This window comes from Thunnus thynnus, chromosome 6 (genome assembly GCF_963924715.1).
Source record: "Thunnus thynnus chromosome 6, fThuThy2.1, whole genome shotgun sequence".
In the NCBI taxonomy this organism is placed as follows: Eukaryota; Metazoa; Chordata; class Actinopteri; order Scombriformes; family Scombridae; genus Thunnus; species Thunnus thynnus.
Genome location: NC_089522.1, coordinates 20,602,953 through 20,624,853, shown reverse-complemented (window position 1 = coordinate 20,624,853; position 21,901 = coordinate 20,602,953). Strand labels below are relative to the sequence as shown.

The following is a 21,901-nucleotide window of genomic DNA, read 5'->3' as shown; positions in this document are numbered from 1 at the left end:
ACAGAAGGAGGGAGGGAAGAGAGAAAAAAAAAGATTAGTGTTGAATGAAGCTCTTTTAAATAAACCGAGACGTCACTTTTCAGTTATTACATTTAATTAGCGGTATGGTCTAGAAATGTACCATCAATTCCCATGGCCACCCCAATCCCAGTCAAAGCTACAGTTGCCCTGGCAACAGCTCTTCCTCCATACTAAAGCAATAAAGGCAAAGAGATACTATAAACACAGGCTCAACAGTCACTCTGCCTTAGTTGCTCTAGAAGGTCTCTGCTATGGACGGCAGAAAACACAGACAGAAAGACAAACACAGACTATGACAAGAAGGCTGAAGGATGGGAAATAAAGTCACACACACTCAAAGGAAGGGTTCAGCAAAATAAAAAATGAAGAAAAAAAATGTCAATACCATGTCCCAATCTTGTATAGAGGTCTGATAAGCCAATTATCTCAAGGTCTAGACTTATATGATAGTTATGCCAGGTGAAGGGCATTCAAGTAAACAGATTGTTTGTATTGTGTGTGGTGTGTGTATATGTGCGTTTCTACCCAATGAGAAACTTTACCGTTAAGGCATTCAGTATGTGAACATGAAAGATCAGGACTGGATTTATGAGCACACAAGCACAATACACACTGTACACAAAGGAAGGGTCAGACACACATTTAAGGGGTTATAAGCTTTAAGTGATGATATAATTACCTCCATTTGCAAAACGACTTCTGCTCTAATTAAACACTCGACAGCAAAAGAAAAAAAACAGAAATAAAAACATGCAGGTACACATAAACTGCACGACAGATACAAATATTTTAGACAACAAGTTGAAATGCAAAGACATAGGAAGAAATATTGTGTGAATAATATGTGCACGACACGAATAAAAGAGGAAAAAGGCAAAGAAGTTTTCACATTTTCCATCACAGTTTAATTACAGCATCAAAAAACTACAAGCAGAATTGCATCCTGTTTAGAAAAGTACATCTCTTTGTGCGGTAATTGTGGCTTTTGCAGTGAGAAAATTCATAATCTAAAGCTAAATATTTTACAGTATTTGCAACAACACATGTTCAAACTCACAAAAACACCACATGACAGCCACACAGTCAGTGTTTGCCATTTCTCCTCAATGGCTGGATTTTTTGCAGAGTTCCTGATTAGTTCCTGTCTTCTCTGAGCCTGCCAGTCTGTTTCAGCGGCTGGCTAGAACAGCGTGTGCTACCTGAGAAATGGGATTTTGTATTAGACAGGATTTGACATTTGGGAGAGCCCTGTCTATATACAACAGCAAGGGGTTAGATTCCCAATAGACACCAGTTCTGCTTTTAGTGCACATAAAAATGACAGTTCTGTGTGCTGGAGTGACCGTGAAATATTAGAGGGAAACACGGTCTTCCCTTTGGGTATGGTATTCACATTATGGGTATACACAATAAGAGCAGAGAGCTCAAACAAGAAAATATCCTGTTTTATCCTGCATCCTGCACTTGTCTCCCTTGATCCCCTCTTTTCTACCCCGCACTCATGACCACGCCATTATCTTTGTCTGCAGCAGTGACATCACTAAGCTCATCTGGTTTAAAGGGCATCTGCCCTTCGGTCTGCACTTCCTCTTTAGATGAGGGGTCAGGGGTTAAGAAGGGCCGGAGCCGTGAAGGACCAATTACTGTCCAGCTCCTGCCGCACTCAGCGACTAGAAGATCTGGAACAGAGGAGATGGACAGAGGGAGAGAGAGAGAGAGAGAGAAAATGACACCACCCAACCCCCATCTGAGCTGCTACTGGTCTATTGTTTTAGCTTGCTTTGTCTGGTTCGGCACAGCCCCTCCATCTGCACTGATCTGACAGCAGTGACTGAAGGTAATCATGTCATACTGATGGCTGAGGACAAGCTGCTACATGTCCAGTAGAGGAGGATCTGTGGTCAAAATACTTTGTTTTTCTTTTCTTTTTGAGTTACAGTTTAAAGATTTTATTTATTTATGCTCTTATTAAGTGAAGTTATTTTGTGCCAATTTTTAATTTACATAATTTGATTTGGGTCTTTATTCTGCTCTCGTGATGCGATGCTTTAAAGTTCCTGCAGGTGGTGTGGTTGTGTGGGCTGTGAGCTACAGTACAGCCTGGCAGATCTAAACTGTGTCTGAGTGTCTTTGTGCCCGTAATGCAGGGGTGGACACAAAGATAAAGATCTCTCTGCCTAAAAAAGGAGTGAAGAGTTTAGTCAGACTGGTGACTGGCGACGGAGAGCCAGACAAGTGGTTTAGTTCACAGAGACGGAAAGACACCCCCCTGTCTTTCCATTCACCTGTTCATGGGTCTAGTCATTGCTCACTTAAAACTATTGACAAACCTAAAGACAAACAAAAAAAAAAAAATCAAAACATTTCTACATAATTTCAGTCATACGTTTTTAAAACAGATCAGCTTTGCATAGCCATTGTGCATTTTTGACACATATGTTTTCAATCCATGTTAAACCAGCCTTAAAAAAATAATAATGACATTAAATTTCACAAATTGTAAAAAATTAAGTGTTACCTATGTAGGTATATATCATATTAATAGTCATTTAATTTGAAAAGAAATTCTTCCCTTCTCAGTGCGATGACACTACAGCGCATATTTGGCATGCATGTACAACACATGTGAGGATACGCTGCTAATTGATGGGTATGAATGTGTGCACATAAGCCAGTCTCAGTTTTCCACATTGATACTACGATTATGATTTTCAACTTTCATCTCTTGAGAGAGCCTCCACAGCGGATCTGTGACCCCACCCTGAGACATTTCCATCCCAGTGCTGCCTCCCAGCACAGCTCCTGGCACTGACCCCACCTGGCAGCACACTTTAACATGTGTCGCCAGGTTTTTCTGGGTGCTAAAAGCCTTGGCACAGGCAGGGCAGGTATACCCTCTCTCTTTGGAGTGCACAGAGGACAGGTGCCTGTGCAGGTCTGTGCGGTCTCTGAAGTGTTTCAGACAGCACACACACTGCATCAGCTTCTTCTTGAAGTGGATAGTCTTCTCATGTCGGTCTGCGTTGGATTTGAGGGTGAAGCTGGCTGGGCACTGCGAGCAGAAGTAGCGCGCCGGCGTGGGCTCGGCCACTGCAGGGCGGTAGAGAGACTGGTGGAAGTGGAGAGGCTGGGGTTGTGGCTGGTGACGGGGCTGGTTATGATGGTGGTGCGGGCCCTGCATGCTTGGCCAGTCCAGAGACAAGGCCATCAGAGACAGGGTGTGGTGGTATTCATGTTCCCTGAGATGCTCCAGGCTGCTGAACAGCCGTTTGCACAGGGAGCAGGCAAACCCCTGTGAGGGCAAGGCACCGGGCTCTGGCATGACTCTTTCCCCTGATCCAGCTTCTTCGCCCAGCACCATCAGCCCTTCAGTCCCTCTGCCAGCCGTGAACATTGACGCAGACACAGTCAAACCACCAGCACAGCTCCCTTCGGCCATCTGATCCCTCTCGACAGGAGACTGGTCACCTTCCAACGCTGAGAGAGCGAGAAAGAGAGTGAGAGTGAAAGTGAGAGAAAAAGATATGGTACAAAAGGAACCAACTCATTCTTAATTGATCTAGACATGACATATTTCAACTTCTAAGCCCTGAGCCATACCTGTGTTGTATCCTTTCATGTCTTCTTTGTCTTTTACACCATCCTGTAAGCACAAAACATCCCGTTATGTCACATGCACACATTTATACAGTCTGTATGGAATGTTGTCTGGGCATGCAGCAGGCAGACAGGTGAGACAAGCTGTGAAGATAGTTTTTTTCACACATGTGAGAAACAACCAAAGAAATAAAGATGTGAAAAAAGTGGAAAAAAAGGAAGAGTGAAGAGAGGTCATAATGATTCAAAGACACAGGTTTGAGATTGGCAAGCAAACACAGGAAAACGTCTTGTAAACAGCTGACAGTTCTGGACGCTAGAGCTGTCCTATGAGACACAGAATGAGCGGTTAAGTTGATATACAGTAATAATATTATCTGTGCTCAACCGCACCTACCCTGTATCCCCTGAGGTGTTTGCAAGGTGCATCAAACACCTGTCCCTACTTTTTCCTCTCTTCTACATCCCATCTAAACTGTATCTCTCCTCCATCTACTCCACGCTCCTGCCATTCCTTCACCCCCACCCATTTCCTCAGCCCCAACACTCCTCCTCCTCCTCCTCCTCCTCCTCCTCCTCCTCCTCGTCTCTAAGAACAGAACACCATGCACTGGGCAAACAGATGGCTTGTCCGTAGAGATAGGGAGTCTTGTTGGGAGGCAGGTCCGCTGAAATCAAATGCTGCTCCTAAATGCTCACCCGCACACACAGCGTACACGCAGACTGACACGAAACTCACATTCACACATGCTCAGACTGCCATGCTCACACGCACGCCCACTCTCACACACATATACAAACACACATACAAACACACACACACACCGAAGAGAACAAACAATTTCCTGGGCTGCGAGAGCAAACCTCTCATTGTCTTCTAGTATTGATTCTACTCATTCTCATCTCACTACCTTGCCCGTTATCTGCCATCTCTAAGCGCACGCTGCCATTGTGACCACACGTGTCATCTCTAATGCTACGTCTATAAACTACATTACCGCGAATGCTTAGAAGTGACTCTTGGCTCGAAGGTGAATTCGGGTCTAGCTATATTAAAAGGATTATATGAAAAAAGAGAATCGAGAGTGAAGAATTGGAGATCTGGAAAGGAAGAGAAAGCAAACAGAAAAGAATGGCAAACAAAAGAAAACAGACAGCGTTTCTTCTCCAGTGTAGCAGGAAATATGCCAGATTCCACACAGAGAGTGAGATACTGAGAGGAGTTGAGAGATGATGTGCTTGTGTGTGGAAAAGACTCTCTACTGTTGAACAATAGACCCATTAGCCCCCACTTCTCCTCATAAAGACCCCACCCCCCATTACACCAATGGTCACTTTCTACTCTCTGTCACCTCTCAACCCCCTCAGTGAGTTTGCAGAAACAGGGTGAAGCGGCCCCCTGGATACTCGTCTCCACTCAGCCTTACATGGATCAAACTTTTATCTGACTGGAGGAGCGGTACCCAGAGAACAGCCTCCGCCCTGGAGCTGAGCCAGGCTCTGTGTGCTTACCTCAGGCAAGGTGGAGGGCTCCGGGCCCTCAGGAGCCTCTTCCACTTCCATGTCCAACCCTTCTGAGCGCAGCGGGGGTGCCCCAGCCCGCAGACCGGGGGCCTCCAGGGGCCGAGGCTCAGTGGGGTTCAGTGGAGTGGGTGGAGTGGGTGGACAGTATGCTGATGTTGATGATGATGATGATGATGATGATGATGGCGGTAGCGGCGGTGGTGATGGTGGAAGATGAGGAGGAAGAAGAGGAAGAGGAGGAGGAGGAGGAGGAGGAGGAGAGGAGCCAGCCCCCTGTTTGTTATGAATAGTGGCCCCCGTGGCCCCTGGCCGGAGCGTGCTGCAGTAGTTGTTGGAGCGGAGCCCTGAGGAGCACAGGAAACGAGTCTCACCCACCCACTCACGTACAACTGCAACTCTGCTAGCAGCTGGCCACCAGAACACAACGGGAGAGAGTGGGCAGGGGGGCACACAGAGGCTGCCAGTGCTACACTATCAAACACTATGGAGAGGGGGAGGAAGAAAAACTCTGAAGTTTCACTTTCCACCAGCCGAGGGGAAGGGGTTAGGGCTTCTCTTCTCTCTTTCTTTCTCTCTCTCTCTCTCTCTCTTTCTTTCGCTCCTCTGCTCTCCTTCTCCTTCCACCCACATGCGTGCGCAGAGGATGGCAACGTGTGTGTGTTTTGTGAGAGTGTGCATGTGCTGTGTGAGCAAGTAAAATGCATATAAGGAGAGGGCTTGAGGATCCTCTGTAGCGTGGAGGGAGATTGTTTTGGAGAGGAGCCATCTTGCAGCTCGAGTGAAGACTTTCTGTACACGCAGGGTAAAGGACGACTATATCGACCATGTAAGATGTTTACCAGCAACAAGTTAAGGCACACCGTAAAAAGAATTTCAAATTTCTTTCAGAGCCTTTAGCTCTTCATAGTTATTCACACAGAAGCTTTTTCTGCTACATTAATATTACCATTACACTGAGTGTGCATCTCTTATTTCTCATACTGCATATTAATCCAAGTATAATGTGTTTTGGGTTATTCTGTGTGTGTGCGTATACGAGTATGTGCAAGTGTAGGCAGTGTTTTAGGGAATGTCTCCAGAGTTATGCAGTGGGTTAGCCATTCATTGCCCTCCTCTGCACAACGGACAGAATCACACAACCATGAGGCTCGACCATGGACGGATTCCTGGAATGTTAAACTACCGCGCTCGACACTCCCCACTCCCACTTACTGAGAACACACACAAATGTTCAACTCCCTATCTCCTCCTCACCTCCGGCAGTGACAGGAGGAGCAACGTTAAGAGCGAGGAAGTAATAAAGAGATGAGCTACAGGTGAGACGGAGCAGCTCATTAACAAATGTTAAACAGTGAAACAGTCTTTGTTCAAGCCTACGGTAACTTTTGCAATCTTGTGTCACTGAGTTTAATATTGCAGTCGTGTCTGGCAAACTGTAAAGAATGCAAATATTAGCAGGCTGACTCATTGCAAGCGACAAGATGAAAAAAAGTAAAGAAGAAAAGACATCAATGAAGAGTAACTGAATGATGTTAGAGGAACAACAATACAACCTGCATTCTCTACCTGCCATAAGAATGTAGTCAAGGCCTATTAGATCTATTTAGGCTTTAGGGAAGCAATTACTGTATGGCGACGGACCCATTGCCAGTAGCTAATCAAATAATACTTGGTAAGTCAGTTAGGAGAAAATAGACAGATAGGATTGGGATTCTCCATGACTCAGAGGGTGAAAAGGCTTAATAACGCCGTCTTACCACTGAACCTGGATTTGGATCCATGTTTCAGACACTATGTACACCAATCAGCCACAACATTAAAACCACCTGCCTAATATTGTATAGGCCCTCCTCCTGCCATCAAAACATCTCTAATCCGTCAAGGCATGGACTCCACAAGACCTCTGAAGGTATCTGGCACCAAGACATTGGCAGCAGATCTTTTAAGTCATGTAAGTTGCGAGATGGGGCTTCCATGGATCAGACTTGTTTTTCCAGCACATCCACAGCACAGATGCTCGATTGAATTGAGATCTGGGGAATTTCAAGGCCAAGGCAACACATTTTTCATGTTCCTCAAACTATTCCTGAACAAGTTTTGTAGTGTGGCAGGGTGCATTGTCCTGCTGAAAGAGGCCACTTACATCACGGAATACCATTATCATGAAGGGGTGTACTTGGTCTGTAACAATGTTTAGGTAGGTGGTACGTGTCAAAGTAACATCCACATGAACGCCGGGGTCCAAGGTTTCCCAGCAGAACATTGCCCAGAGCATCACACTGCCTCCACTAGCTTTCCTTCTTCCTATAGTGCATCCTTTTTCCATCTGTTTCCAAAGTACACGATGCACATGCACCCGATTGTCCACATGACGTAAAAGAAAACATGTTTCATCAGACCAAACCGCCTTCTTCCATTGCTACATGGTCCAGTTCTGATGCTCACATGCCCATTGTAGGCGCTTTGGATAGGGGTCAGCATGGGCGCTCTGACTGGTCTGCGGCTACGCATCCCCATACACAGAAAGCTGTGATGCACTGTGTATTCTGACACCTGTCTATCATAGCCAGCATTAACCTTTTCAGCAGTTTGTGCTACAGTAGCTCTTCTGTGGGATTGGACCAGATGAGCTAGCCTTCGCTCTCCATGTGCATCAATGAGCCTTGGGTGCCCATGACCCTGTTGCCGGTTCACCAGTTGTCCTTCCTTGGACCACTTTTGGTAGGTACTGACCACTGCATACTGGTAACACGCCACAAGACCTATCTTTTTAGAGATGCTCTGACCCAGTCGTCTAGCCATCACAATTTGGCCCTTGTCGAAGTTGCTCAGATCCTTACACTTACATTTTTCCTGCTTCCAACACATCAACTTCAAGAACTGACTGTTCACTTGCTGCCTAATATATCCTACCCCTTGACAGGTGCCATTGTAACGAGATAATCAATGTTATTCACTTCACCTATCAGTGGTTTTAATGTTGTGGCTGATCGTATTTCCTGCAGGCAAGAGATTCTTAGAAAAGTGTTAACAATTCAAAAAAGTCTATATAATGTGGATTAGGTGACCTTAAATGGAAAATCCCATTACCACTGTATTGATATCTGCCTTATCTGTCTTATATATTGTCACTTGCTCTTTTATTTTTTTTTTGCATTTAAACATAGAGGCAAAGGCATTGCTATATAGGATCCATGTTTTAAATCTGGATTGCACCAGGCTGACAAAATTAATGTCATAATCATGAATAATGTCCTAAAAAATCCTAAAACCTAAAAGAGTTCACTGTAGAGCTGCTGGAAGCTACAGAGTGAGTCAATTTCCAAAAGTAGATTATGAAATGATAAGAGCGGGCAGAGGAGAGAAAAGTTCAATAATGTCAGTATGATCCCTATAGTTAATTGGATGTTCTTTACAGCCAGAATGTGGTGGCAGTGTGGACAGGTGCGCAGGGATAGTCCAGCAAAATCCATTGTCTGGCATTGATTGTCTGACGCATGGAGGGGTAGCAGGGCCAAATCCCAATGATCTTAATTGGATTCAGGAGGCTTGATTGACATAAAGACTGGTCCCACCGTTCCGCTGTATTTTGGCATTCCACATGCTTGGAGGATATTGTCCGTGACCCATGCAAAGGATTGCAAAGAGAGGAGCTACTCATTTGAATTGCACGCCTTGTCAACAAAGTTTGAATTGCTACATGTAAAGTGAGACAAGTATTCAGTGGTTAAACTGTAAAACATTGATTCCCAGTTTGGTCAGATTTTGGATGTATGAATCTTGGCGGGGGGGGAGGCATGATTTATTAAACAGTCAATTATACAGAAAAGAGAGAACGAGAGAAAGAGGGAGGGAGGGGGAGACAGGAGCACTGTGTCAAGGCCTTTTGCTGATATTCAGTGGTCTCCCTTGAATTGGGCCAGGTGACCTTGCTCTACCTCTTCTCTACCTAGATCAATACTTTCCCAGGATTTTTAACCAACATACTTTGATGCTTCACAGCTGAAGTAAAAGAGGGAAAAGAGACAGGAGTGAGACAAATAAGGAGGAACTGCAGGAGCCGGCCAGAAGGGGAGGGAATGAGGGAGAGTGTGAGGGATGAGTGTTAAGGAGGGGTGAAGGAGAAATAGATGGAGGGAGGAGGGGAGGGGGTGGTGTGAGGGGGAGTACAGGAGGAAAAAAAAGGACAGGAAGGATGTTAAGCAGGGGTGAAGGAGAAGCAGGGAGGAGAACAGGAGGAGGGGGAAAGAGGGCTGAATGGAGGGAAGGAGGCAGGGAGCGGTGATCTGTCAAGCCAGGCAGACTTATCCTCCGCCCAGTAATCTGAGGTACAGTGTTTGTTTATTTTCTGTCCTCATTTAGACGCAGGGACAGATCCGGGGAGGGAGGGAGGGAGGGGGGGGGTTGCTGGCCATCTCGACAAGCCCATTTCCCCAACCCCTATTGTGTAGGGAATTCAAAATAGGGTTTGGCTGACCGAAAAACCTCCCCGAGGTTTCTTTGGTGGCAACTGAAATACATCTATAAGACTCATTCAATGTGTTTTTTTCCATGCAGGGAGCAAATGATTAACATTCTCTGAATTCTCAAAATCTTCTATTCATATAGTCAAGGCTGAGTCTATCTGTAAAGTGTGAGTGTGTATCAAAAAGCCTCTTCTTCTCTTTTCTGGAGCCTGTGAGGCTGTCTATCTGTGCTGTGACAGCATCTGATTCTCCTCTTTAAGCCAACAGAAACATCTCAATCCCACACACTTAACACTTACACAAAAGGGTGATGTGATGTGACGTGCGTGTGCGGGCGCGTGCGCTCATGTGCAACTGTGAACGTGTGTTTTGGTCTATACAGTCTTGGCCCTGTCTTTATTTTGTAGGTGAGTGGGGCTCAACTCAAACGGCATGACTAGGCTCGGAGTTGTACCCTTCCTTTGCTTTTCTTCCACTCACAAAGACAGGCAGAACTCAGGACAAAAGATCCAATTACTAGCCAGTAAAAGCAAAGAAACATAAACACACGAGTCTAACACACACACACACACACACACACACACACACAATGTGCCCACGCGGACATGGACTCAAGCATATATACGCTCACGCTGGCACACACACAGAGATACACACATGTAGACACACTGACAGTTTAACACCCTCACTGAAGGCAAAAAAACCCTCACTGAAGGAAGAAAAAAAATCTCTTGTTAATGTGGAGAAATGAAGTACAAATTAGGATGTTTATTGATCTATTATTGATCAGATTAGAGAATGGTTTATTCTATAAGTCTTCAGTTAAACATTTAAGATGATTTTTACAACTGATGGTGGTGAGATACTCAACATTTGCAGTTCTGTCTTGTTATGTTGCCGCTGTGAAATACAGCCGTAGACCCACTGATACGCACAAAGAAACTGTCACATTAAACCAAACAAATTTTCTCACGACAGCGAGAGTGATCCCAGCAAAATGTTCTCTCACTGAGTCACCGCTGACTAGTCATCACTGGCGTTGCCACACAAACCCGTTACACACTGGAGTGTCACCGCACACATACATACATTCAGAGTTATCCAAATACAGGTGCTGACGAGGGAAAATACTCTGCAGCAGAGGTCAAAAGCAGTCAAGCTTGTATGTTTTATGTCTCACAGGTGACCACATGAGCAGGCACTCAGAAATACACCAGTAGGTTTGAAACAATTTGTGTATACCCGAGTTGTGAATTATGGATGTGTGTGGCTGGTTGTGCATTTGTGTGTGTGTGTGTGTGTGTGTGTCTGTGTGTGTAACGATCAGTGTGCAGACAGTGTTAGTAAATAGTGACTTACAAGACAGGGAGTGTCCTCCTTTGGGCAGGTACTCGTACAGCAAGGGGTTATCATCTCCCATCATCTCAGCCCGCAATGACAGCAGGCTGTTCTTACTCATCAGCGCTGCCTTCAGATTGGCTACCGATGAGATTGTTCCGCCCCCGGCTCCTCTCCCAGCCTCCTCCGATTCGTTGGGACCCAGGAAGCCGGGCTCAGTGGCGAGAGCCTCTTCCTGTTTGAGGAAGAAGTCGAGGCGTTCGCCGCGGCTGTCTGAGCTGTTGGGTTCGGTCACGTCTGCCCCTGAAAACAGATGAAGTAACAGAAGATGGGTGAGGCTCTTCTGTCCTTCTGCAGCGATCACAGACTGTCACTAAAATGCTTTTCCAAACAACACAAGCTGAAGCGGGGAAGTTCAAGTGCACGGAAGGGGAGAATGCCTTGAAACATTTCACACAGCCATGTTTCAACTTCATTTCTTAAGGATTACATTCATCTATATAGGCTGACAATTCTGCCAGTTTTGGATTTGGGAATCCTTTTCAGAGGGGATAAAGGGGATGGTGGTCAAACTACAAAAACCTCTGCATTGTACTTGAAAAGTTGTCACCTTGTCAATGTAAGGGCTTCACTTGACAGCGATAACAGCTTGAGAGAAAATATTAAAAAAACAGCATATTAAACCAATTCTTTCAAACCTCTCAGCCGAGTCATCATTTACACCCTATGTTTTCAGTAGCGACTACCAACACGTCACCGCTCTGATTCATCTCTCTCTCTCCTCGACTCCCTAACATACCTCATCATCACCAGTCAACAAAAATACAGGGAGATCATAAAGAGACACAGAGAGTGAGAGAGAGAGTGAGAGAGAGAGAGAGAGAGAGAGAGAGAGGGAGGCAGACACAGACATGGCGTGTGTATGTATGTGTGTGTGCGTTATGTCTGTGTGTTTAGCCGTCAGCGTCGTTGAAAGCAGAGTGTGTGGAGAAGCTGTCAGCAGTAGACATGTCGCTGGAGGTTCCACTGTAGATCTACAAGACTGTCAGACCACACTGCTGACGACAGCTACGCTCAACGCTCTCGCGCACAAACGCACGCGCAAATACAGACTCACAAACACACTTTCATTGCCTCCTAATTGACATTTAACTGATGACAGGTTGCTTTCTCTAACAAAGACTTAGACAAAAATACACACCACGCACATCACTGCCTTAGAGACTTTGAATTGCTTGTCTACACCTAAAACAAACACACATGGAGACTTCTGAGCGCTAATGCAGACTTGAGTGTTGCCTTAAGGGGGTGTGTGTGCATAATTATGTCTGATTGTTCTGGACAGAAACCTTCTGACATTCTAATATATAAAGTCTACCGTTCCACAAAGCCCAATGACAGCTGAAATCACACTTAAAGCTAATGGGGAATAAACAAAGTGAGACAGAAACAGCGGTGATGCGGGGGCACGGGGAACAGAAATGGGTGAAAAAGCAAAGGAGACACAAAGAGTGAAAAATAAAATGGGAGCAAGAGAACAAAATAGTCCTCTTGTCCATTTTAAATACAGACAGGTAGTGCTAAGTGTTTCCTGTGCAGCCCAGTGCTCGTCTGCTGCAGGGGGAGTCAAGGTGACAGAGACAGTAGTTTGCCTCCACGTCTGGAATACCGATGGGTATACAGCCTCTTCACAGCCTACTGGGTCAACGTTGACCACTCTCTCTCCCTCTGTCTCACAGACACACACACACACACACACTGTCAGTCATTTTTCATGCTCAGTATAGATAAATGATCACAGATCAGATGGATGGATACACGTTCTGTATGCACAGTTGCACATACACACATAGATTTGAGAGGTGCAGAGATTCGAGTGCGATATTGCGGACAGGGGAGGAGGAGATGGAGCGGGACAGATAAGAGTGACACACATACGAAGTAATCAGCAGCCATCAAACTACTAGCAGACGCAGAGGAAGATATAAAAAGAGGAGATAAAGTGGAAGAAATGAACTAAGAGAAGAGGCACTGACAAGGTAGTAAGAAAAAGAGAGAGAGAGGAGAACAAAAAGGCAGGGGAGTGTAAAAGCGGGGGTGTCGAGCTGTGGAGGAAGGAGAGAAGGATACACACAAAACACACACACATGCATCCACGCACACTCCTACCCGCACACACACACACACACACACACACACACACACACACAAACACACACAAAGTTAATTAAGGAGGGGGTGTAGGGGTTGGCGCAAGGGGCATGAGGTGCAGGAATTCATTAGAGCTCTGCCCCCTCCTTCAGTGGGCAGCCCAGCAGCCACAGGAGTCAATCAATAACATAGATCTGCTGTTGGCCAACAACAAACACACACATACACACACACACACACACACACACACACACACACACACACACACACACAACCACAACCACACACACGTATATGGAGAAAGGAGAGGCAGACAAATGGAAGGAGAGGAAGCGAAGGAGAGAGAGAAAAGAGGGTCACCTCTGACCCCCATCTCCCTCCACTCATCTGTTCATTGGACGAGTGAGTGACCCCTGACCACTTTTCCCAGCATCCCCTGGACACGTGCATCTACAGATGGAACATGTCTGCCCTCCTTGCCGTCATACAGTAACAATGCTTCAGTCACACACACACAGCAAATTAACTGGCAGAGTTATGGAAGAGCAGTTGCTTCATAATTTCTTTGCACACAACACTTAAAACTCTTTCTTGTACCAAAATGCGTGAAATGAATATCTGTGTTTTACACATTTAGTGAGGGACTCTCCCTGTCCCGCTGACACACTCTGCCGTGCAACGTACAGTATCCTGTTTTCTGAGGATTTATCCACATTACTGAGACTAAGCGTGAGATATTAGAAATTAGTATTCAGCTGACCACAAACAGGCTTCCGCACCAAATAATCGGAATATACTACATAATCCTCCTTCACTTATGTAAGCTTTATCGGGCCTGCGTGGATGGTGTGTTACTTAAATCTCATCCTGTTCCGACAGATAAAATCATTTACCACACCAGAAACAGTCGCACCTAATCCCATGCACGCAGCTTATGGATTTCATCATACGAATGCTGGGTTTCGCTAAGGATTTGTAGACACACATATTGTGGTGTCTTTCAGAGGCAATAGGTTTATCTGGAGTTTTAGACACTGTGGTTACATCATTCCTTTGTGCACATATGCTGAGTGTTAACATACTGGTTGTCATGAGACAACCTATGAATTTCAATGGCATTGGGATATGCCTTTGAACTGCATGGTCAGATACAAAAAAAAAAACCAATAGCATTTTCCTCATCTTTTTTTTTTTGCCTTTCTTCTGCCTTCACAGTGCAGCAGTCTCTGTACAGTGAAGGGAATTTTCATTTTCCCCTTCATAAAAGAGTCCGAATAATTTAGATTCCTGCTTTCTGAAGAGATCCTCCGTTTAATTTGGTTGCCATGGTAGCCGGGCACCCTTGGCTTCAACATTTATGCTAAATAAAACCCCCTTTTAAAAGGAGAGACAAATATGTGGAAATGGTGGTTCTCTTTGTTCATGTGTGTGTTTGCATGTGTGTGTGTGTGTGTGTGTGTGTGTGTGTGTGCGTGCACATGCGTGAGCGATGCTGCGAGCTATGTGAGGGCTTGAAAAAGCAAAGGCGGAATAAGACTTGCCTTGGAATAAAAGATGTGTGTGTTGAACTATACTTCAAATGTGTTGTGAGGGATATTGCATTTATCATCCATTGAGAGAGTTACGGCTAATGGATAGAAGATACAGTTTTATGTGCTGTGGTTGGAGGCAGCACTGTATATCTGTGTGTAGAGTGTGTGTGTGTGTGTGTGTGTGTATGTGTTTCACAAGGGGAGTCGTGTTATTAGAGAGCGCGCTTTGACGCAGTAAAGAGGAGGAGAGAAAAGGCCTGAAAAGGGAGGGAAGGGTCAGCTGACCCAGTTTGACCTCTGATCCTCTGTTCTGATTGTGCTCATGAAGTGTGTCTGTGTGTGTGTGTGTGTGTGTGTGTGTCTCAATAAATGCCTCCTCTAAATGAACCCAAACACCATTGTGTGAGGAAGTTTCCATTTTCCAAAATATATAGGTTTTTGATAGATAAATACATGTATAAACGTAAATTGATACACATCTACTTGCGCATTCACACACACACACACACACACACATAACCTGGCTCCTTTAACACCTCCAGTCACACACACCACGCCTTCAAATCAACAGAGACAGTAGCCAAACACAATGGAGAGAAAAAGTCCAGGGTGGTTAAGCAACGAGTTACTGAGGCTTGTCGACCACAAGAGAGCTGTCAGAGAAGAAAGTAGGGCTTGTGTGCATGTTTGAGTATGGGAGTGCAAACAAAGGAGAAAGACTCTCTCGCTGTGTATCTGTGTGTGTATGTATGTGTGTGTGACGGAGAAAGAGAGAGAAAAAAGCCTTGCCCCAAGTCAGCCTGGTTAATGGCTCGGCCAGCCTGAGGTTGAAAAGGACAAGGCATTACAAGAGCCTTGTTGTCACAAGACTCTGCTGCTCGCCGTATTTGTCTATACAACATTACAGCGACATGCTTCCAAACGCGAAAAGTCTCTCCTTCACCTCTTTTCACAAACTGCTCCATACACTGTATGCGTGATTAGTGTGTTTGTCCTCGAGTGGACAAAGAGGGGAGGAAAGTGGAACTTGCTTCCTCAGCATGCCAGAGTTTGAGAGGGTAAAAAAGTAATTTCAGCCGAGAAGGGGGAGTGAGGCACTAAAACAGCTCAAGAATTCAGAGGCAATTTAAAAAGCAGTGTGGGAGAGGGGAATGAAAAAAATGCTGGGTTAAAAAGGAGGGAGGATGGAAAGTAAAAGAGGTTGTTATTCTCTCTCTCTGTCTTCCTCTCCCTCTCTCTCTCTGTTGTTTTTAGGGACTAGCCGGGCCACAACCTCCAGGAGAGATAGGGAAGGGTGGGTGGTGGTGGTGGTGGTGGGGTGTGTGTGGATAGGGAGGGCAAGCATAAATCAAGCAGAGCCTGAAGGCTTTAGAGGAGGGAGGGACAGAGGGAAGAGAGTGGTAAAGGACAGGGAAGAGAGAGAAAGAGAGAGAGAGAGAGAGAGAGAGAGGGAGAGATGATGGTGCTGGTGGTGATGGTGGTACTGCTGGGGTCTCGGAGAATAAGAGAGTGTGGGTGGAGGGGAGGAGAAAAGAGAAGAGAAGAGGAGCACAGCGATTGCAAGAGTGGTGGGGTGAGAGTTGGACGGTGGGGTGATGGAGTGTGGGTGGGTGGGTGAGTGAAGGGGGAGCGAGGAGAGGTGAGGGGGAGGTTACAGAGGCTGTAGGAGGGAGGGTGGGCAGTGACGGTGGTGGGGGGGGGGGGGAGCAAGTGTGTATGTGAGAGTACGTCCACACTAAGCCAGCTAAATTTGAAAATGCATCTTATTCTCTCCGTGTTGGCACTTCATCAGGTTTTTGACACTCAAAAAAGCCTTTTGAAAACCTTCTCCTGAGTGGATGAATCAGAAAACACCATCACATTTTAGGCTCGTGACATCCCTCATTATAACCGTGCATTTGCATCTGGCATTCCTTCAGAACATTGGTTGTGTATTCTCAGAAAGTAGCAATAGTTAATAATTAGCCATTAGAAATTAGTCTGCCAGACGCAGTTAAACACATGAGCATGATATGAAACATGCCACCGCTGCTAGTCAGTCAGTCTCCGAGCTTCTTTATGCTCTCTGTACTGGGGCGTTTATGACACACTAGGATTTTCTTCTCAAGATTGTACAGTATTTCATTCAATAAAGAGTGAACGGGGGAAAAAAAGCTATCAGAATTAACAAGCTTGCTTACCGTCTGTTAACAAGTGGATTTGCTTGGTCACTAATGTGACAATAACTTTCTGTCGTCTTTAATAACTGTCTCTGTTATCACTCATGTAAAATGTCAATATAGCTAATCACGTAATATAAATGTTGTCATTAGTATTTATGTTTAATATTTCCAGTTTAATTTTCAAAAATGTGATCAACGTTTCAACGCAGCGGTGCAGTTACTGTTCACCTAGTTAAGAGGCTATATGATACTCATTCTGACAACAGAAAAGGGGAAACATGTAAATAGAACAACTAAATTGTGAGTTTCGCTGTATCAAAATAATCATGATGTGCAGAATGCAGATAACGTGGCTATGTCAGTCCCAGTCCTTATCACATGTTGGCAGTGATGCACTATTTTACAAAGAAGAGATGTATCTATTATCCAATTGTTTAAGTGTTTCAGTGTGGAAGGATATGTCTACGAAAATGACATGAAAACGCTGGTGTGGTCACACGAGTCATTTTCGAATGTAAACTGCGTTTTCAAAATTAGCCGCCTTCTCGTGGACACAGTCTGAGTGAGCGAGTGAATGAGCGAAGGAAGGGAGGGAAAGAAGGAGTGGGTGAGTGCATGGGGGATGGAGGATTGCAGGGCTCAAGGTAATCTGGGGAGTTAATGCAGCTTAGAGGGACTGAGAGTGGGAGGGAGGTAGAGAGGGAGAGAGGGGGAGTGATGGCAGAGGGAGAGAGAATATAAAAATAATAGGGTCAGCAGGGAAAGAGAGGGAGAGAGAAATAAATGAAGATGTATCAGAAACAAAAGCTGAAGCAACTGAGGATGGGGAGAGAGAGAGAGAGAGAGTAAAAGTACAGGGAGTGTAAAAGCTGGAGAGATAGGAGAGTGGAGGGGGAGAGAGCGAGCCGAGTGAGTATGTGAGATAAAGAGTGGGCTAATGAAAGGTAGGGTGAAGCTGAGCGAGTTGGCGGGTAGGAGGGAAGTCGACAGAGAGAGAGAGAGAGAGAGAGAGGAGAGAGAGAGCGGGGGAGAGGTCTGCATGGGGAAAGAATGCTGGGTGGGGAAGGAAGGCAGACACGCAGGGCTTTGTGCTAAAAGCAACGAGAGGGAGATGGAGAGATTGAGAGAGAGGTTATGTCTTGGCTTCATGCACAGGGGAGGAACTGGTGAACAGGCACGAGCCCAAAAGCACCGTCCAGCCCGGTCCAGGGTCGTATTTGAAGGGTGAGGTGAGAGAGAGAGAGAGGTTGAGAGGAGGGATAATGGAAAGTGTAGGAGGAAAACGACAAAGACTCTGGGTGGGGATGCTTTACAGAGCCTGTGGGTTATTGGTGTGTGTGTTAACACACTCCTTGACTCACAATGACCAGCTCAGGAGCTTGAGGCAACTAACTAGCCAGAATTACTGCTTTACTGCTCTCCAGACGATAATTTTAAATGAGTTTAACAACCAAACAAAGTTGGCGGAATCAACATATTTCCACATTCTAGAGTGGAAACTATAATAGAACAAAAGAAAATCAAATGTTAAGACACATGAAATTTAAATATGTGCAGTAAAACAGACACCGCCAAGAAACATGTTTTGCACAATTAAAGCTATATCCTGTGAAAATCAATCATCTTAAATTGGACTTTCCATATCCGCATAGCCATCCACGGAGAGTCTCTTTGGCGTAAATTTTGTCAGCTGCTCATGTCTCCAAGAGTCTGCAAAAAAAACAGCTACATTAATGTCCGTACGCCGCCCAAAATCTATGACTTCACAGACTTCATATGACTGCACAAGAGGAACATGTCTGACACTCGATGGAGGATGTACAGAATAGTTTGCTTTTTGTCCATTTTGGAGTATATCAAGGTAAAATCCTAAGTCACTTATTCTGTTTTTTAAATCCTTAAAGTCTTCCTTGCTGGTCTAGTATGATCATTTCAACCTTTTTTTTCAAGACAAATGAACTTGCTTCAAGAATTGTTTGCCCTGATGAAGGTTTAGGGACAAAAATGCATGTCTTTATGTTTAAGTAATTGCATTGGCCTTAAGTGTGCAGAGCCTTTCTTTATCCATATTTTATGTTTTGGCCTTTGTGAACGTTAGCATAATTTAGCATTGATGAGTATCAGACAAAAATCGACAGATCACTGCCTTATTCAGGCACTTACTTCTAGACATTGTATAAAACAAGGTGACTTATTGTAATACAGTATGTTTAAATAATGTTGTACTGGCAGATATTTTCCACCTGTTTTAGGAAAAGAGGACTTTAAGAACAATGTTGTGTGGGCCTGTTGGTTTTCTGTGTCAAGAAACCTGTCCTTGCACTGCAAAAACAAGACCTCTAAGAACATTTTTCTATTTTTTTTACAGACTTTTTTTTGGAGACAAACAAGTGCTGTGGAGACCACTGGAGCCCCCATCAAGTGGCTGCCTGACAAATGCACAAAAACACATGAAGACAAGACATGCAATCATACACTACAGTCACAACAGGCAAGAGAGCAGATGACCAGTACAAGAGGTTCCTTGACAAACACTCAATGTCAGTGTGCTCCGTCCACAGAGGGACACTCCACCGAACAGGGAGCAGGGGGTATTATATGTTCTGTGGAGAGCATTAGTGTGCTGTCGGGCTGCCCAGTGACCAGAGAGGCTATTGCCCCTCTCCCCTCTCTTGCTCATCTCTCCCATCTCATAACATTAAGACTGTGCCTCTGTGCTTGTATCCTTGGCAACCTGCCTCCAACAATGGAGAGAGCTCTGGCCTCAGCATGGGAGGAGTACGGTGCCATGGAGAGGAAAAGCAAGGCTGAGGGAGATACAGAGTGATGGAAAACTGGCAGAGAGGCTGGGCAGAACAGGAGAGTGAAGGAACAAGCGTTTGTCGCCCGCGCTTGTACGAGGGAGCAGAGCGAAGGGTTAAACAGCAGAAGGAAGTGAGACAGATGAGGTGTGGGTGAGGAGGGAGCCAAACCTGTGCAAACTGTAAGCTTAGTGTTAGTAGATCAGTGGAGATCTGTGTCAATCTTGAGCTAATAAAAGTTGGCTGGATCTTAAGATCAAGGCAGGACAGATCTGGACCTTGAACCTCACACCACTCCACAAGGCCTCAGCAGTCCAAAGCCTGTGAAGATACCACCGAAATAGTAGACAGACTTATTTGATGCAGCTCTAATTCCGTAATCAGAGATCTGCCACTGCAACCAATGTGGAGCTGATTTTGCACAATGATCATGTAAATAGAAGTTTGATTTTATTTGTTTTGGAGCAATATTTCTCTGCAAATCCAAAACTTGCAAGCGAAACCAAACTGTTCTGCAGAGGGAAATCATGTGGGAGTCACTGCAAGAGAGATGAAATTGCCACAGCATGCTCCCTCTATGATAAGTAAGAGGTAACAGTAGAACTCACACTGTGTGGACGGAGGGGAAAACCAGAGCGAGGGACACGTGCATACAAAGGACTCTGTTCATCTTCTCTTCCCCCACTGCAGCCGAGCTGAGCCATTGAGATTAATTGCTTATGATCAAATCAGCAGAAGCTGTGCAAATTAAAGAGCGGTCCACCCACCCCACTACCACCCCTCCTCCCTCACCTCCACAACATCTCCCACCCACCCCTGAGCCACAGCCAGTGGGCAGTGTGTGTGATGAGCCCCAGCGCTTATTCAAGGCTACAAACGTGTCATTTCCTCTTTCCACCGGAGAGGAACATAGAGCTCAGAAAGGGCTCGAAATGGAGCAAGGGGTCAGTCAAATGGTGCGGGAGCGTGCACGCACACACACACACAGACACACACACACACACACACACAGTGCCCTGAGCAGAACTACTGATATCTCACCCTGCTTCTCAAAACTGCTCCTCTCCCTGTTTCTCCCTCCCACTCTGACTCTCTCATTAAGAAGCCATTAGAGAGAAGGGCAGTGTGAGAACACATGACCCCTTCCTAACCCCTGTAACACACCCCTGAGAGGGAGGGAGGGAAAGAGGGAGGGAGGGAGGGAAAGAGAGAAAGGGGCAAAAGATATAAACAGAGTCAGAAAGCAAAAGGGGAGGGAGGAAGGGTAAGATAAAAAGGGTGAAAGGGAGAGATGGGGTAACAGAGAGAAAAGGGGGGAAAGTTGAGAGTAAGACTCATAAAATGAGCAGAAATATGAAAAAAGTGAGCAGTGAGAGATTAAACAAACAAAAACAAACAACCCCACAGGGGGCACAGGTACAGATAAACAGCAGAGATGTCTGAAATTCTGTTTTTGAATTTCATTTTTTCCTAAAATGTGAAATATCTGGTTATACAACGAGACAAATCCACTGCTTCAGATGCAGCTTCTGGTGTTTTTTTCTAGTAGCAAGTGACAGTTCACATCATGATCATCAAGAAAATGATTCAAAACATGTTTTGAAAAGTGTATTTACACTGTAAAAATATCAATATCTCACTGTACTGGCAGATCTTTTTCACTTTACTCTCATAAAACATTTCATGAGATGATTAGACGTGCCAATCGCAGTGTGCTCAGTGGAAAGGTAGAGGACGAAAACATGGCAGATAGAATAGGTATGTATGAGTCAGAATGGAAGAGAGAGGTAGAGAGGCGTGTGATAAGTACGCTGTGACTTTAGGAGAAGGGGATAATTTGGGAGTGGAGGGAAAGACGGCTGGGCTGCTTCCTTAGTCGGACACAGGAATGTAGAGCGGGCGGATCCCAGTGCGTGTGTGTTTCTGAGTGTATGTGTGTGTTTGTGCCAGACAGGAATCCCTAACCCCCACAGACTCCGGCTCCACTTATCAAGGCCTGAACAGAGGGGTATGGAGGGGGTCTGGGTGTCCTGCGCTATCATATCCACCTCTAACCCCCCATCGCTCCCTTTCTCCTCTCCTATGCAACACACACACACACACACACACACACACACACACACACACACACACACACACACACACACACACACACACACACACACTCTAAACCTTGAAGCTGGATGTCTCTGAGGCCAGAGGAACTATGGGAAGGCCAAACAGTCTCACCACGAAAAGAAAAAAAAAAAAAAACCTGCCAGGGTCACAGACAATTACACCATATACACATGCAAACTCACATTCTGTCT

The 21,901-nt window shown here is 45.4% G+C and overlaps 1 protein-coding gene across 6 annotated transcripts in view; it reads right to left on the bottom strand.

The window, feature by feature from the left end:
* The window catches only part of zbtb46 (zinc finger and BTB domain containing 46), a 61,951-nt gene that overhangs the window by 4,765 nt on the left and 35,285 nt on the right, over positions 1-21,901 (bottom strand). For 4 of the 6 annotated variants that reach the window (XM_067592486.1, XM_067592484.1, XM_067592482.1 and 1 more), the window contains exons 4-7: positions 10,968-11,249; positions 5,131-5,486; positions 3,622-3,664; positions 18-3,498 (exon numbers count right to left, since the gene is read on the bottom strand). In XM_067592486.1, the coding sequence (XP_067448587.1) occupies positions 2,699-3,498; positions 3,622-3,664; positions 5,131-5,486; positions 10,968-11,249 (1,481 nt within the window). In that variant the 3' untranslated portion in view covers positions 18-2,698. Of the gene's footprint in view, positions 1-17; positions 3,499-3,621; positions 3,665-5,130; positions 5,487-10,967; positions 11,250-21,901 lie in introns of those variants that run through there. The other 2 variants (XM_067592488.1, XM_067592487.1) reach the window with 2 other exon arrangements.